The sequence below is a fragment of the Eptatretus burgeri genome, chromosome 8, assembly GCF_056783735.1.
Source record: "Eptatretus burgeri isolate ZD-2024b chromosome 8, Ebu_testis_v1, whole genome shotgun sequence".
NCBI classification, from domain to species: domain Eukaryota; kingdom Metazoa; phylum Chordata; class Myxini; order Myxiniformes; family Myxinidae; genus Eptatretus; species Eptatretus burgeri.
In genome coordinates this window covers 94,988,815-95,006,553 of record NC_140968.1, presented here as the reverse complement: position 1 = coordinate 95,006,553, position 17,739 = coordinate 94,988,815, and the positions used below count along the sequence as shown (strand labels likewise).

The following is a 17,739-nucleotide window of genomic DNA, read 5'->3' as shown; positions in this document are numbered from 1 at the left end:
CTGGTACTCATTTCGCCGACCTCGGAAGGATGGCAGGCTGAGTCAACCCCTGGTATATTAATTCAGCGACCAATGGGGCTTGAACTCAGGACCCTAGCATCCCCTAACTACTGAGCCAACACCAGGCTTGGCATAATATATTAGGGTCTCAAGTTTGAACCTCCGTCGTCACCGTTGAATCAACACCAGGGGGGTTAACAACCCATAGGTCAGGTCAGGTATGGGAGTATGTGCCAGAACAGCGCGTCGCTGCGTCCACTTTCCGCCGGTACTCCAGGGGCCTCCGTCTGGCCATCCCCCAGGCAGATGCCAGGCCCATCCCCATCTCCTTGAGATGGTCAACCTGCTGCAACCATGAGGAACGTGGGCGGCCCACTGGCCTCCTACACTCAGGAGACTCCTCGCTGAGAGAATCTGGTGAGCAGGATCAGCGTCAGGAAAACGAGCCACATGTCCATACAGCCGCAACCGACGCTCACGGACAATGCAGGTAACAAATCTCATCCGAGTCTCTCTCAGCAACCGCTCGTTGGACACAAAATCCGACCAGCAATAGCCAAGGATTCTCCGAAGGGACCTGGTACCAAAGGAATTAAGTCTCAGTCTCAGATCCTTGGTCAGAGTCCAAGTCTTGCATCCATCGAGCAAGACTGGAAGTACCAAGGACCTGAAGACTCGGACTTTCGTCCTCCCGCACAGGTACCGGCAGCGCCACACCCCATGATCCAGTGAATCCATGATTCCCCAGGCCCGACCGACATCTATTGACCTCCGACTCGCAGCCAGCAGAGACATGAATATCACTGCCAAGGTAAGTGAATCTCTCCACGACCTCAACATCCTCACCACAAACAGACACAGACAGGACAGCAGCATCCAAGATGTCACCGAAAGCCTGGATCTTAGTTTTGACCCAAGAAACCCGTAATCCCAGCGGCTCAGACTCCTCATTCAGCATCTCGAGGGCCCCCAAAAGGATATCTAAAGTCTCCGCAAAGATGACTGCATCATCTGCAAAATCAAGGTCCGAGATCTTGACATTCCCAAACGATGCACCGCAACTTGATCTCTCAGACATCCTCCCTAAAATCCAGTCCATACAAGTGCTGAAAAGTGTGGGGGCCAGTACACATCCCTGACGAACTCCAGTAACAACTGGAAATAAGTCAGAGGTGGTACCACCACACTTCACAGCACTCTCAGTACCAGAGTAGAGTTCAGACATTAAATCAATCAGTTTTGGTGGCACCCCACGAAGACCAAGAATCCTCCAGAGGACATCCCGATTCACTGAATCGAACGCTTTACAGAGATCAAGATAGGCTGCAAGCCGCCCCTGCCGAAACTCTCGTCTGCATTTGGTGAGGATACGAAGGGCAATGATACGGTCAATCGTTGACCTCTTTGGTGTAAAGCCTGACTGCTTTGGACGCTGGTGCTCAAGCAGATGGTGGCGAACCCTATCAAGAATTATCCGAGCGAAGACCTTGCCCGGCACTGAGAGCAGAGTCACCCCTCGGTAGTTGTTGCAGTCCTTGCGATCACCTTTCCCTTTCCAGAGAGGGACAACAAGGCCCCTCTTCCAGTCAGTTGGGATGATGCCTGTGTTCCAGGCAGAGCACAAAACTGCATGCAACGACACGAGTGCAGCATTTCCACCAGCCTTGAGAAGTTCAGCATGGATGCCACAAATCCCTAGAGCTTTGCCCCGTTTCAACCGGTTCACCGCAGCCCGTGTTTCCACCAGCGAAGGTGGACCACAGTTGATTCGACGGTCAGCAACAGGAATTGTAACACCCTTGACGTCCAACTCGACAGTTGGGGGATCAGCCTGGTACAACCGCTCAAAGTAACCGGCCCAGCGGGCCTTCACTTCAGACTCCTCTGTCAAGAGCCTACCACTCTCTGCTCGAACTGTAGTGCTCCGAGGGATGGGCTTGGATGAACGTAATGCGCGAATTCCCCTGTAAGCGGGACGAGAATCACCTGTCCACAGGTGATGCTCTACCCCCTCACAGATTCCTCGCACATAGGCCTCCTTGTCCACCCTCAGTGCACGTACAGTTTTACGCCTCAGCTCCCTGAACAGCTCAGCTCTGCCATTCAGCCTGGCCCTGCGACTCTGGTCAATGGTATCCAGTGTCCCTTGAGAGACAAAATTCTTCTTTGCCCTGCGGTGAGCTCCAAGACATCCACCAGCAACATCAAGGACGGTGGTCTTGAAGGCGCTCCACAATTCTTCAGGACCCCCCAAAGCACCCAGACCCCCCAAGTGTCCACTCAGCCGGTTCACAAACTCCTCAGCTACTTTCTCATCCCTGAGCTTGCCAACATCCAACCAAGGCTGGGATGGTACAATTCTCCAGGATTTCAGGTGCAGCTTTAGAGTTTCTACAACAAGCCTGTGGTCAGTATTGAACTGAGCACTCCGGTAGACTCTGCAGTTCTGGATCATCCTCCAACGACCGTCAATGAGGACATGGTCAATCTCCTTTGCCACACCGCCAGCGTTAGAATACCAAGTCCAGCGATGAGCTTGTGGGCGCTGAAACCATGAACCAGCCACCCGAAGTCCATGACTTCTTGCAAAGTCAAGGAACTTAGTGCTATTCTGGTTCAGAGTTCCTGACCCATGGGGACCAACACACACCTCATAACCATCCCTATCAGTTCCAGTCGATGCATTGAAATCCCCCAAGAGGAGAAGTGCATCTCGTCTGGGGAACTGATCAACCACAGACTCAAGTGTGGCGTAGAATGCATCCTTCACGGTGAGATCACTCGCCTCAGTCGGAGCATAAACAGAGACCAGGGAAATGACACCTCAGGAGTGACGAATCCTTAATCTCATAATACGCTCGTTGACCGGTGTTACCTCAATTATCATTGGGGTCAGCTTATTGGACACAGCTACAGCAACTCCTTGGGTATGGTAACCATCAGAGCGACCAGACCAATAGTAGGTGTAACCACCCACCATTATCTCGCCGCAATCCGGTCTCCGAACCTCAGAGAGTGCTGCAATTCCGATGTCCAAATGCTTGAGCTCAGATGATAACAGAGACAGGTGATCATCCTCTCTTAGGGATAGGACATTCCAGGCACCCACCCGAAGGGACCGCCTCAGGTTAACCCAAGGAGACCACCGTCTGGTGGACGACACCTCAGCACCACTCCGACACACTCTCCCGCAATCTGACCCAGGGATGTTACCCCGTGGTTTCCCTCCTATCATCAAAGATTGGGGGTCCCAAAGGCTTTGCCCCAATCCCGTCATCCGGTGAGCTGCCCTGCGAAGGGAAGCTGCACAGGAGGTACTCCCACGGAGTGGGTTTTCAGATTTTTTTGCGTTTTACGGTGGCCAGAGTGCAAATCCTGCCACCAACCTCCTAATAAGAACCCATATCATCCTTCCAAAGTCAACAAAATGAGTACCAGCTTACTGGTAACAGGGGCACTGCATCAGCAGCACAGCCATGCTTTCAGTAAACATTGCAGCCAAGCAGCCACAAGCTGCATACGAATGAAAAAAAAAACGGATCTTTATCGTCCAACAACTAATTCTGGCAAATGGGAGACCCATAGGAACAACACACGCTAACAGATCATCCTATGTGTGAAACATGGGAGTGATCGTTGGTAGCTGGGTTGGGATTCAAACCAAGGCGAGACGGTTTAGAAATGAGTATACCTCAATGCCATCCTGACAGCTTAAAATGTATTTAATGTGAGGGAATATTTGTTACCATTTAACTTTCAGGAATTCAAATCACACCATTTTAAAGCCTTTTCCCCTGAGCAGGGTCAGCTTTTTGCAGGCTCCAATCATGGTACCCTTTCTTGTGGCAGTGTTTTTACGGCCGGAAGCCCTTCCTGACGCCAAACCTTTAGTCGCCTTCGACACACGGGGATAATTTCCAATATACAGGTGCTCATTTCACCAACCTCGGAAGGATGACAGGCTGAATCAACCCCCTGGTGTTAATTCAGTGGAACGGGGCTCGAACTCAGGACCCGAGGATCCCAGGCCACCACCCTAACCACTAAGCCAACACCACGCCATTAGGAATTCAAATCATATTGTGCAATAAAGATTGTGGCCCAGCCAGCTGTAGTCATGGCCAAAAATATTGTCACCCTTGCACTTTTATCAAATAACTCCCAATTTTCTCTAAAAATGTGTTTATAGTGACAAAAGTATTCCATCCACCTTTGGTGGTGGAGGTAATAAAAAAAGTCGGTTGTCTATAATCATGCTAAAATAGTGAATGCCCTTCATATCGTGACAAGAGCAAAACAGTTCAATTGTATCTGACTGTCCACTCAGAAAAACACATTTCATTACACAGGCAGCCCATCATTACCTCCTCCACCATCGAAGGTGAAGGAGGTTATGTTTTCACTCCTCTTTGTCTATCTCAAAAAAGTTGTGGACAGATTTGGACAAAGCTTGGTGGACACGTTGGGCATGTGACAAGGAAGAATTGATTCAATTTTGGTGAAGACCCGAAAATTTAGTTTTTGAAAGATTCACCATTGAGAAATGGGACCAAAAATGATACATAGCACGATATTTAAATAAATAAATAAAAAAGGTACTGGGCCCAATACGTTCTCGTGGATCATGCATTACGTGCCAGAGGTATGCTCTCCACGTTTAGAAGATGCATCGGACTGCAGGGTGTTTGAACAATTTGGAATGCCTTCAACATCATCATCTGTGGTTAGAAACAATTAAAGCAAAAGCAGAAGAGATGTGCAGGGTGTTCAAACATTGGTAAACTTGTGAAAATGCATAAGACAATGGAAGGAGGAAGAGGCTGGTGTTCCAAGCCTGTAAAAGCAAGTCAGATCAAAGATTTGTTGAATCGCGACCCATCTTATCCCCACAACCCAACACAGACATCATTTGGAGCTTCGACATCCTTGTTATTAATGGAGGATGAAACCCAATGAAAAGCAACACAAAGCTGACAAGACCATTAAATGGTGCATTTTAGAAATACCACACGGATCAAATGATTAAAACAAGTAGGGAGTGCCAAACTGTTTATTAGTTTCGTTTACAAATGTGCCATGAAAACATCACGATTCAAATATGAGAAACATGTGAACATAAAATGTCAAAAACAAAAAAAACAGCCCCAATTTTAACCATAAAAAATAAATTAGGGGCTCCAACAGGGAACAACAATTAATGCTTTATCTGGAACAGCTCATGCCAGAGCCGATCATTTTCATTTACGAGTTGAAAACAGCTCGTCCAAAAAAATAAAATAAATAATGCCAAGGAGAGCGCAAACAAAATTTTGTATCGAGGACTGGCCTCAACCACAATGGTCATGTTTCAAACCGCTCTACGATACATGCATTCGGTCCTTCAATTTGCTCTTTCGATGTTTACGACACCCACTCCCCAAAATTTCATCATAAACCCAATCACCAACATACCCTGGCACGAGCTCGAGCCAATGCACTTCGGGAATAATTTACTGTGACGAGCATTTCAATGATACTTTTACACCTCTTACCATCACGAGTAGTACAGGGCCTGAGACTAGATCAAATAAACTCGTGCTTTTAGCAGACACGCCGGTTCAGGTAAACTATTGTTTTAAGCAGACACGCTGGTTCAGGTTTGAAAGGATGTTTCCATGAACATGGTTGAAAAGGTCATCTCTTGATGTCATCCCATTGACCTTCACTGAAAGGAACATGGAAAGACAGAAATGTGCAACATTTAAATTCTTACAACATTAGCCCAGGAGAAGAGATGCCACTAAATTGATCATTGGTATTCCATGGCAAAAATTTTAATTCTGTATTAAATAAGGAAATTCTGTTTGTGTGCATTGATCTGAAATCCATCGGAAATAAAAACAAATAATAAAAAAGGGCCTGGCCCAATCTCCACCAAGTTTTGCACAAGTGTTGGTAGTACCCAGAGTAACCTTCCCCCACCCCCTCCAGCAAAGGAAGGGGGGAGGGAGGAGGGAAGACTTGCCAATGCTCCCAAAGGAAGCAGGTGTTTCTACTAATAACTAGAATGGCACTCGGTAGAGCACATACCTCCACCAGACTGAACAGTGTATGCCGTGCATCCCACCGATAGGTCTGATCGGAACCAAAAATCGAATCTGCTTGTTCATCACCGAACCAACTCAATCAAGTTTTGTCACTGTCAACTTTTTGAGATATGCTAAAAATTGCTTTTGGCCTCATCTCTCGATGGTGAAAATGATCACTTAAAATAAATAATTTATCATATCCACATCCTCACCAAAATGTAACCTATTCGTACAAATTACACCAACAACCTGTCCACCAAATTTTTGAAATGTCCTCCTCAGACAGACATGGAGTGGGGGAGGAAAGGGGGGTGAAAACTTCCATCCACCTTTGGTGGTGGAGGTAATAAAAAAAATAATAATTAAAGGAAAAAGACATCCAAAAACCAAAAAAATCCCAGAATGAGAACCAAATAAGGGTGCATTTGTGGCATCAGCTGCATGCCACAACCGACTCGTATCCCAATGGTACTGCCCCTCACAACTGGCACAATGCCTGAGCTATTTATGACTTCCCCATTGCAGAACGTGCACAAAGCGAAACTTTTAAAAGTCAAAGCACCAAAACAGCAATGTCACAAATACACCGAGCATAGTGTAGATCCTGTAGCCACAGCTGGCATAGTAAAAGGCCAAAATGATGGGGGCATTCAGAGGGCAGGCTGTATAACAGAGCATCCAATAGCACCTGCAGGTGCAACACACAGCTCATTTCCTTGGACACAAATGATTTTTGCAAACCAAACCTGAATCACATGCAGCTTCTGTTAAATGCCAGAGTTGCACTAAAACTCACCGACAGCAACGGCCAGGTCCTCCATGATCATGTAGTGTTTCAGGTACATTGGCCAAACATGTCCGTCAAATAGGCCAGGTGTGTCTGGTACCTTGTAACTCCTCTTGCTGTGGTAAAAGGACAAGTCACAGCTCAAGTCAATTCAGGTAAGGCATCTCCAGCACAAAGCAAGGAACCATGGGTTTCAATGAAAATCCAGGTGACAAGAATGAGAGAGTTGATAAAGTACAAAGATAGCTCGGTCGCTGCATTGCAAGGCAAAACTATTCTGTCTGAATCCATGTTCTTCCGCTCCACCCTCAGCATGTAGCAAATTTGATTGGTCGAGATGACAAAATGTTGTCCAAGTACTGCTAAACTGCAGTTCAGTGTTCCATGAGGATTCAAAATATAAAATTCATTTGAAATCAAGTTGTTCCTCAATCATGGAAATTGACCGATAGACAGACAGACAGAGATTGAACTAAATGTTTATAGTGGGGCAGCATAGCTAACCTAATGTGCATTTAGTGATAAAAGCACTAAATTTGGCACACTTGGAGAAAGACATATTATGAAGCGATTTGGATATTTGGCCACCACAGATTTAGCCTCTGAGGGCCGTGGCAGACATTTTACAAAATGGCGGCAAGGTGACATCAAAATGGCTTCCAGAGGAATTAAAATGGCTCGGGCTTCTACATTTGTGGAAAGATTTCATCGTTTATGTGGTCTATGGATGCGACTCACCAAGTATTACAAACGTATGGGAGCAGATTTTCGAAATTGTGAAGGGGGGGGGGGGGTGGGGAAAACCTTTTTTTTGGGAAATAATTAAAATTTTGTATAATATGCTCGTATAGTCGTAACATGGACTCTAATAAATTTATTTGTCATTGCAGGTTGGTGATGGTCGTCATCACTTAATAGCAGCCATGTCCAAGAGCTTCAAGTTGGTCGACCCAGAGCGACCTGTCTTAACGTCGTCACATCCACCAACAACGAACTGGAACCTGTGTATCATCTGTCAAGACGACACGAAAGAGACACTGACTCGTCCCTCACAGTCCAAGCGAACAGATGTCAGGAGCGGCTACAGTTCCCTGGCCGAAAAATCTGATCAGATTCAATGAACTAAAGGAGCTTCCATGTACGCTTCAGTTACGCCGGCTTGACGAAGGTCACAGAATTGAAGCAGCTATGGTTGCGAACGGTGCTGGTTATCACAAAACCTGTCGACTGAAATATAACAGGACAAAAGTACAGAGAGCCGAAAAGCGAATGCGTGTAACTGCTGATGACAGCCATAATACTGATGCATGCAAGCGCACCAGGTCCCTCTCATCGAGCACAGATAAGTCAAGGCCCCCCTCCTGTTTCTTCTGTGAACAACCTGCAGGCTCAGAACGGCTTCATGAGGCAGCGACCTTCACAATTGACAGGCACGTGAGGGACTGTGGGACCCTCCTTGGCAAACTCAATGCTGGGGACATGGTGGCCCTGGAAGCTAAGTACCATGCCAAATGCTTGTCAGGGTTATATAATCGTGCCAGAGCGGCCGGATCTTCTGAAGCGTCAGGAGAAACTGAACCAGAGAAAGCTGTCAAGAGTAGCTTTTGCTGAACTTGTGCTCTTTATTGAAGAGACCAGACAGGATGAGGAGATGGCACCAGTGTTCAAGTTAGCAGAACTGGCTCACTATACCAGTCAAGAATTGAACAGCTAGGCATCAGGAGCAACACAAGGGTACATTCCACACGTCTCAAGCAGAGACTCCTTGCCCAGTTCCCTGACATGCAATCACACAGCAAGGGAAGACACATCCTGTTGGCATTGAGAAGATGTTGGTGATGCTTTTGCTAAAGCTTGTGAAATGGACAGCGACAATGATGCTATCCATCTTGCATGTGCTGCCACGTACCCACGAGGAAGCCGACAGTCGAATGCTGCTTCATGCATCTCATGCAGCCTGCCATGGCCACAACAAAATCATGATCAGAAGGGTTGACACAGATGTTGTGGTGTTGGCTGTCTCGGTTGTCCAGAATCTGCAGCCATGAAAATGAACTGTGGATTGCATTTGGAACTGGAAAAAGGTTCCGATACCTGGCAGCCCATGAAATAGCAGCTGGACTGGGGCCAGATAAAGCACAAGCACTTACGATGTTCCATTCTCTGACAGGGTGTGACACTGTCAAGTTTTGCAAGTCATGGGAAGAAGACTGCGTGGGCAGTCTGGAATGTGTTGCCGGAGTTGACCGAAGCACTGTTGAAGTTGTCATCTGCACCAAGTGACATACCAGAAGAGGTCATGCACACCATTGAGAGATTTGTCATCCTCCTGTACGACAGAACAAGTCCATGCACAGACATTGACAAGACACGCAAGAAACTTTTCGCAAGGAAGAACAATGTGGAGTTGATTCCTCCAACCAAGGCAGCTCTGGAAGAGCAGGTTAAGAGGGCAGCCTACCAGGGAGGTCATGTATGTGGCCAGGTGTTGCTCCCTGCAACAGAGATGCCGCCGGCAACCAGCTGGGGGTGGACCAAAAGTGAGGAGGGGCTGCATGACCCCACTGGACAAGATTACCACAAGCAGCCCAAACTTGCCATGAACTGCTGCCATGTAAATGTAAGAAGGGTTGTGTGAATCGCTGCAAGTGCAAAAAGGCTGCACTTGAATGTACTGCTCTGTGCCAGTGTGAGGGGGAGTGCACCCAGAACTAGACATTTCCACTTTTAATCATATCACTGTAACATCATGTGTCATTGAAATGCATTATGTGGAAATGTGTATTTCTTCAGTAAATTATTTTGTAAATACACCATGCATTTAACTTTTAATAATTTAATAGAAGCTTCGGGGTGGGTGGATGTTTGGTCATTTTTTGATCATATTTTAGTCAGTTGTTGATGATATATTTCCAGGAATGTTTATTCTTACACGCTTTTCCATTGTCATTTATTTTACGTTTCTTATGTAATTATGTCACCCGCAGGGCTATAAGTTGGACTATAGGTTGGGGTTAGGTTAGGTTAGCTAGTTTAGTCCAACCGATAGTTGGGGGGAGTAACGCCCCCCCCCCTCGGGCAGCTTCGCTATAGTTAGGCCTTCCTGCTGCCATGTGGGGGCCAACCAGTTGGGTGACCCTTTACGTGGACTTTCTTAAAAAAAAAAAAACCATCAATGTAGTAGGGCCCAGAGGGATTTTTCTATTTCCCCCCCCTCCCCCTCTTAAAAAACGCGAAAATCGTTAACTGCTATTTTGTAGAGCCTCATTAGTCGCATATATAGTCACAGTGATAGTGTCACCGAAGTATAAATGTTGAAGCCACAGTGATTCGAAAAATTTCCCAAGAAAAGGGCTTTCCCCCCTTCAAAATTTCAAAAATCTGCTCCCATACGTTTGTAGTACTCGGTGAGGTGCATCCATAGACCCCATAAACGATGAAATCGTTCCACAAATGTAGAAGCCAGAGCCATTTTAATGTCACCTGGCCGCCATTTTGTAAAATGGCTGCCACGGCCCTCAGAGGCCAAATTTGGTGCTTTTATTAATTAGTGCACAATTCTTTTGAATATTTGAGCTGTGCGGCACCACTATTAACCCCGCTTTGCACCGTTTGTGGCGTTAAAAAAAATTAAATAATAATAATAAAAAAATACTCCCCTCTGAACCCGGATCGCCAAAACAAATCTCACCTCCGACGTAGTTTACACTCCTTGTAGGGAATGTTCAAAAAATACATTTCATCAAACACTTCAATGAGCGGTCTAAAGGGAAGGAGGTGAGGATGAGAAAGAGCACCTTTCAGCAAAAAAAAAAATTTGTTTAACAAACATAGGTTCATATAAAGGTTGGAAAACAAAAGATCAAAATGAGGAGAAAAATAAAATAACTGGTGAATCGATTCATACACAGCCTCATTTCCAAAGATCTTGTAAACAAAACTCAGACACAATGGGACATACATCATCCGTGAGACAGAGCTTTGTACAAAGAACCTCAAAAAAAACCTCACCTAAACTCAACATTGATCAAGGCTCAGGGAGGGGGGGGGGTGGTGGAGGGGAGCTTCACGAAAGGAAGAGTAAGCAAGGTCGGTACACCTATTAAGTGATGGAGGAACGAATGCACGACAGACAAGCAAGTACACCCAACCTTCCAAGAGAACCTTAAAGACTGAGGGGTGGGGGGGGGGGAGATAGACAAGAGTCAGCACCGGTAGGTGTAGAGGAGGAAACCTTCCACGATGAGCAGGTGGACACCACAGTCTTGGCCGGGAAGTTGGGAATCGGAAACGTTTACACCGTGGGAGCGCTCAAACTTGGCGGGGTCATACTGCCAGGCACGCACAGTGTTCATCAACGCGTCCATGTCCAGTGAAGAGATCACTGCAGCAGCAAGGACGGTGATTGAACGAGGAATCAAAACAATACAAAGCCATTATTTCCACAATAAAGCAGTTCTCTTGACATCAAAATTGAAATAATTTAGACAACTGGAATGTCAGAGCACCCTCATTTTGTATTCAAGTCCAGGCTTTTATCGAACCCGTACCAAATAAAGCAAAGAAACCGCCGTCTTACCGTCGTACTGTTTGAAACCGGCCTCGTCCACTTCTATCTGATCCTGGGGCTGCGGGCAAAATGGGAACACATTTTGGTGGAGCAGAGACCATCGCGCAAAGGCACGTCCCTCTCGTAGGCCCTGTCATCAAAGAAAGACTTAAAGCATTTCAGCCTCTAAGTCAAATGACAACCTGTTGGGTTACTGGCCACTGGAGTGAGGGATGGAGGAGGAAATGAAAATAGAACACATCAGCAACACCATATTTACACTGAAAAATCTGTTTCCAAAGAAGAAAAGAACGTGCAGCATCCATAACGATGTGCCTCATGCTACAACTGCATCTCGCACGTGTTAAAAAAAAGGGTTAGAAAAGCAAACGACCGATTGAGTAAAACATGTCATTTGTGGATCAACTCCGACCTTCTACAAAAGTGCCCATCAGTGATACGGGATAATCCAATAACCTGGCAAACATCCATGTGCCGAGTTAGCACGGCCTAGCAAGGGAAGAAGCTAGACCTGGTGGTCAGGGCTCATATGTTCAAAGCCACAAGATTAAATATATATTTTATTTTTATTGTTTAAACAAATGAAAAGAGCATACAAGACAAATGTACAGGATTCAAACCTGGGGTACAGCATCACGAGGCAGGTGCACTCAGGTGGGAACGCCACACTGGACGTTAGAGCAGAAACCAGGCTTCAGTTTATAAACACAGCCATTGTACAAACCAAATTGGACGTCCAACTCAACATAGCAATTCTGACGATGTACACACCAGAAATCACATTCCACATACAAGAGGATCCAAGAAAGCATACCTTGTAAAAGTTATCTTGATGAACCACACTGCAGTTGGGAAGGACCTTGATCAGACGATTTGCTAGGGTAGTCTTCCCACTATTTGTCACTCTGAATGAGGATTGGCCGAGGTGGAAACAAAGGGATTAATTATATACATTATACTGGGCACACAATGGAATATCAAGAAGTTATTTAAATTAATAAATCCACACAACTCGAGATGCACGGAACACCTAGCCCGCGCAGACTAGGGGACACGAGGACATGGAGTCTGGGAGCGGGGGAACTCGATTGGTCACGACGACGTAATGTTTTGTCCAATCATGCTAAACGGACACGTTTTGAAAGTGCTAAGAAAAAAAAATAAAATGAAATAAAAAATAAAAAAAAACGTTTTTTTTTTCTATGGGTTTGTCCATAGTCTGTTCATGTCTTCCAATGTCTTTGGCCTACAAGTGATTCATGTACAAGTATATAATTAAAAATTAAAAAAAAAAAAAAGATTTTAAAGGTTGGAGACAAAAAAAATATATATTAAAACAAGGACAAATGTGTCCAAGAGCCACGTCCTAAAGCTTTTGTCTTCACCAGAAGAAGAATAAGAATAAGAATAAGAACAACGCGGAGCTCTCTCCGAGCCAGCGTTCGCAACGCGGCTAAAAATTTATTACAAAAAGTCGAAACATCAGCATTTTGATCACAATAACAATAACTTCCGATATTTCGTCACGTGTCTTGACGGAGCCAATAGCGAGACCCGTCATGGAGGCTCCTCGTTCATGACGAGAAAATAGTGTATTTACGAAATTACAACACATTAAATGGAATAATCTTTAAATAGTAACGTGAACTTTTTGAAACTTTAAAGCAAATGCCCGAATATATTTAAAAGTTCATGATAGACGATCTCAAAAGGCACCCTCAATGCGAGGATGTGTACAGGTGTTTAGTATGTAAGGAGATCCGGATCCTGTATATAAAAGAGCCGAGTCCTCAAGGTTTTGTCAGAAGAAGTAGAAGTAGAAGTAGAAGTAGAAGTAGAAGTAGAAGTAGAAGTAGAAGTAGAAGTAGAAGTAGAAGTAGAAGTAGAAGTAGAACAAGAACAAGAGGGGGAGCACTCGGGAGAGTGCAAAACCTCCACCGCCAATACTGCTGGGTCACTCAAGTGAACCTTGTATCTTTTTCATTAAATATGATGTCAACAGTGCTGACAGTTATAGTTCTTTTCTCCAACATTTTTTTTTTTGGGGGGGGGGTTTGCAAATCACTTAAAACATGTAATGTTGTTGAAAAAAAGTTGCAAAATTTTTTTTCTCAATTTTTTTTTTGGGGGGGGGGTTTGAAATCACTTAAAACATGTAGAAATGCAAAAAAAAAATTTTTTTCTCTAAATTTTTTTGGGGGTAGGGTAATTTTTTTTTTCTCTAACTTTTTTTTTTGGGTGGGAGTGGACGAAGTCAAAAATTTAATGGCATGATCCTTGGACCATACCTAAACCTCCCCCCCCCTACCAAGTTTCGTCAAAATCCATCGAGGAGTTTTTCCGTAATACTGTTCACAGACAAATAAACAGAAAGGGGTGAAAACAGTAACCTCCATCCATCTTCGAAGATGGCGGAGGTTAACAAGAAGACAACACGGAGGTCTCTTCGAGCCAACGTTCGCAACGCATGACGCGGCTAAAAGTTCTGGAAGTTTGCCACCATTGATGCGGTGTCTTTTTCCCCACCTTACATTAGTTTTTCATATGTGCTGTTTGTGTCCTTTATGATGTTCTAAAAATTAAGTTTCCTGTTTGGAATGATTTTCAATTTTGTTTATCAGTTTATTTAAATAAAAAATTAAAAGAAAGAACTAGCAAATTCAGTCCTCTGCACAAAGGCAAAGCCAGATAAAGTCCATGTTGGTTTTTGGATTCATGTTAAAAATATAATTTTAAATAAACTTGTTTCTCTATCATAAACTGCTGTCTGAAAACAGAATCAATCCAAGGGGGTAAAACAAGCACTTTGTTAACCACATCAAACCGTTTGGTTGATTGAAATTGGTCGATTGGTGGAGGATTAGGAACAAATTAAATTTATTCAAAAAGATGGACAAACTACAGTTACAACGACTTTATCATTTTAAAACAAACATCCACCAAGCGCACAAAACACACTGCAGTTGGTACAAAGTACTGCGATCGCTACTCTTGGGTCGCTTCGTCCGCACAGGTAAACTACAGCTCGTCTGGCAGGTAACCCAGGAACGAATCACACAGGTTTGTCCATCGTCCGTTAATGTTTTCCAATTGGTGTAAAAGTACGTACAGCACGTCTACCAGCGTCTTTGTCATGGAAGCGATTGATGCACAAGATCAATCAGGGGCAAAGAGATATTCAATTCCCGCCAAAAACCACACGAGTCGGTAAACGCGTTTGCGATTCAAATCTCCCGCCTAATTCGATCACCGAACGTTTCAAAATTAAAAAAAAAAAAAAAATGGCAGCTATGAGTTCAGAATCACCACCACCTGTTAAAACATTGAATTACCGTTCTGACCGATAATTAAATCCATCATTTACATTTTAATCTTACACGGAATAAAACGATTCACAATGATCATCACGTGCACACAATCCGACATCGAGTCACAATGCAAAGGTACATCCGGATTGGCGGGAAATCGTGTCACAATACTTAAATAAAATTAAATACACGCACACTTTCCCCACCAAACATTTCGTGCTCAGTAAATGGATCGATGACCAGTGTGCGCGACACTTCGGCCAACCCGAATTAATTATATATATACACCCCACAGAGGACACTACCGTGAATTAATTAATTATATACACACACCACAGAGGACACTACCGTGAATTATTTAATTATATACACACACCACAGAGGATACTACCGTGAATTAATTAATTATATACACACACCACAGAGGATACTACCGTGAATTAATTAATTATATACACACACCACAGAGGACACTACCGTGAATTAATTAATTATATACACACACCACAGAGGACACTACCGTGAATTAATTAATTATATACACACACCACAGAGGACACTACCGTGAATTAATTAATTATATACACACACCACAGAGGATACTACCGTGAATTAATTAATTATATACACACACCGAGGGATACTACCGTGAATTAATTATATACACACACCACAGAGGATACTACCGTGAATTAATTATATACACACACCGAGGGATACTACCGTGAATTAATTATATACACACACCGAGGGATACTACCGTGAATTAATTATATACACACACCACAGAGGATACTACCGTGAATTAATTATATACACACACCACAGGATACTACCGTGAATTAATTATATACACACACCACAGGATACTACCGTGAATTAATTATATACACACCACAGAGGACACTACCGCGAATTAATTAATTATACACACCACAGAGGATACCACCACTGAGCACGAAGTACAGTACAGTAGAGTGGTGTTAATGACTCGGCCAGGTACACTCAGGTACTCACCCGCCAATACCGATGATGTATTTGAATACCATCGTGAACAAGATGAACTGTAGAACCTCAGAAGGAAGGAAGGAAGGAAGGAAGGAAGGAATGAACGAACAAACTTTTAACCGCTATATTCGAGCAAGCTTCGAGTAAACGTTACGCGTTTTCTAATACTTTTACTAATCAACGATTTACTAACCAGGAGGTAAACTCACTGTGAAGATAATGAAGCGGTAACAGGACAGGGAAGGGAAGCGCGACCACGAAACCTATTGTCACCTACGACTGTGAACAAACAACATACTACTACAACTCACGACACCACGATACTGGAGAGGGAGAGAGCTGGAGGACCTACTTATACATGATCACCGTCCGGCCGCGTCATGACGTCACGCGCAATGAAACGTGACATTAATTATTTTTATTTTTGACGTTCTTACGTAAACGGACATTCGTGTTGAATTGAATGAGTTAATTTTGAGGGGAGTTGTGGGGATCGCGGGGAACATGGAAGGGGGGTGAGAGGAGGGGGTTAGAGAGAGGGGGGTGAGAGGAGGGGGGGTTAGAGAGGGGGTAAAATTGTTGTAAAACGTGCAACGGGAAGGGGGCGGAGGAGAGCAATGACGCCATGACTGGGCACGCGCGCCCCGAGCACGTGTGAACCACGTGTGAACTGTAAGTGTGACGTACAGTGTGTCAAGAGGAAACAGGAAGGGGAAGAACCTTGTCGTTGCAGTTTCAGTTGGGTTTGGGTTTGGGTTTGGGTTTGGGTTTGGGTTTGGGTTTGGGTTTGGGTTTGGGTTTGGGTTTGGGTTTGGGTTTGGGTTTGGGTTTGGGTTTGGGTTTGGGTTTGGGTTTGGGTTTGGGTTTGGGTTTGAGTTTGGATTTGAGTTTGGATTTGAGTTTGGATTTGAGTTTGGGTTTGAGTTTGGGTTTGAGTTTGAGTTTGGGTTTGAGTTTGAGTTTGGGTTTGGGTTTGGGTTTGAGTTTGGGTTTGGGTTTGAGTTTGAGTTTGGGTTTGAGTTTGGATTTGAGTTTGGGTTTGAGTTTGGGTTTGGGTTTCGATTTGAGTTTGGGTTTGAGTTTGAGTTTGGATTTGAGTTTGGGTTTGGGTTTGGGTTTGAGTTTGGGTTTGGGTTTGGGTTTCGATTTGGGTTTGAGTTTGGGTTTGAGTTTGGGTTTGGGTTTGGATTTGAGTTTGGGTTTGAGTTTCAGTTTGGGTTTGGGTTTGGATTTGAGTTTGAGTTTGGGTTTGGGTTTGGGTTTGGGTTTGAGTTTGGATTTGAGTTTGAGTTTGGGTTTGAGTTTGAGTTTGGATTTGAGTTTGAGTTTGAGTTTTGGTTTCGATTTGGGTTTGGGTTTGGATTTGGGTTTGAGTTTGGGTTTGGATTTGAGTTTGAGTTTGGGTTTGGGTTTGGATTTGGATTGATTTCAATGTTGGAGACGTTTTGGGCCGCAGCTACGTCATAAATACATGAACATAACTAGAAGGGCTCTCGGTGGAGCGCATGCGAGGGTCTTGTTATGCCTGATCCACAAGAACATATCTGGCCCAATACATTTTTGAGATATCGTCCTATATATCGTTTTTGAACCGCATCTCTCTCAATGGTGAAGAATCTGGATCCGGATCTTCACACAAATTGAATCATTTCTTCCTTGTCGCACACCCAACGTGACCACCAAGTTTCATCCGGATCCGTCCACAACTTTTTCAGATATCCTGCACACAAACAGACAGACAGAAAGGGGTGAAAACAACCACCTTCCCCTTCGGTGGTGGAGGTGATACACGAAGCACAGTTAGTACCCTAATAGTAAATAAGTGTTTTATTGATGGTTAAATGGGGTTTCTGGTTCTTTTTTGGGGTCATTTTCAGCCGAGGAGTCTGGTGTTCGAACCTGCAATCATTTGTGTAAATGGCTGAAGATATGGTTGATGTGAAACACACGACGGCGAGTGATGGAGCGAACGTGGAATGTTGGCAAGTCGTGGTGGAA

The 17,739-nt window shown here is 44.5% G+C and overlaps 1 protein-coding gene across 4 annotated transcripts; it reads right to left on the bottom strand.

The window, feature by feature from the left end:
- Positions 1–5,022: 5,022 nt before the first annotated feature.
- On the bottom strand, positions 5,023–16,155 carry NMRK2 (nicotinamide riboside kinase 2). 4 transcript variants are annotated; one of them, XM_085893057.1, is made up of 8 exons: positions 15,935–16,155; positions 15,751–15,806; positions 12,240–12,330; positions 11,435–11,483; positions 11,068–11,239; positions 10,547–10,618; positions 6,865–6,971; positions 5,023–5,704 (listed from the first exon to the last, which is right to left on the bottom strand). In XM_085893057.1, the coding sequence occupies exons 2-8, from the start codon at positions 15,780–15,782 to the stop codon at positions 5,607–5,609; spliced, it is 621 nt and encodes a 206-aa protein (XP_085749183.1). In that variant the 5' UTR covers positions 15,783–15,806; positions 15,935–16,155; the 3' UTR covers positions 5,023–5,606. The 4 variants fall into 4 exon arrangements, with proteins under 4 accessions (XP_085749183.1, XP_085749182.1, XP_085749184.1 ...); XM_085893056.1 differs by having other exon boundaries at positions 15,951–16,138; XM_085893058.1 differs by having other exon boundaries at positions 15,751–15,797; positions 15,935–16,116.
- Positions 16,156–17,739: the final 1,584 nt, after the last annotated feature.

Excerpts from the sequence above, each read along its gene's own strand:
- NMRK2 (XM_085893057.1), bottom strand. The coding sequence starts at position 15,782 with ATGGTATTCAAATACATCATCGGTATTGGCGG. Across the intron at positions 11,484-12,239 it reads ATCAAGATAACTTTTACAAG|CCCCAGGATCAGATAGAAGT; the intron begins GTATGCTTTCTT and ends TTTTGCCCGCAG. Across the intron at positions 10,619-11,067 it reads TTCCTCCTCTACACCTACCG|ACCGCTCATTGAAGTGTTTG; the intron begins GTGCTGACTCTT and ends CCTTCCCTTTAG.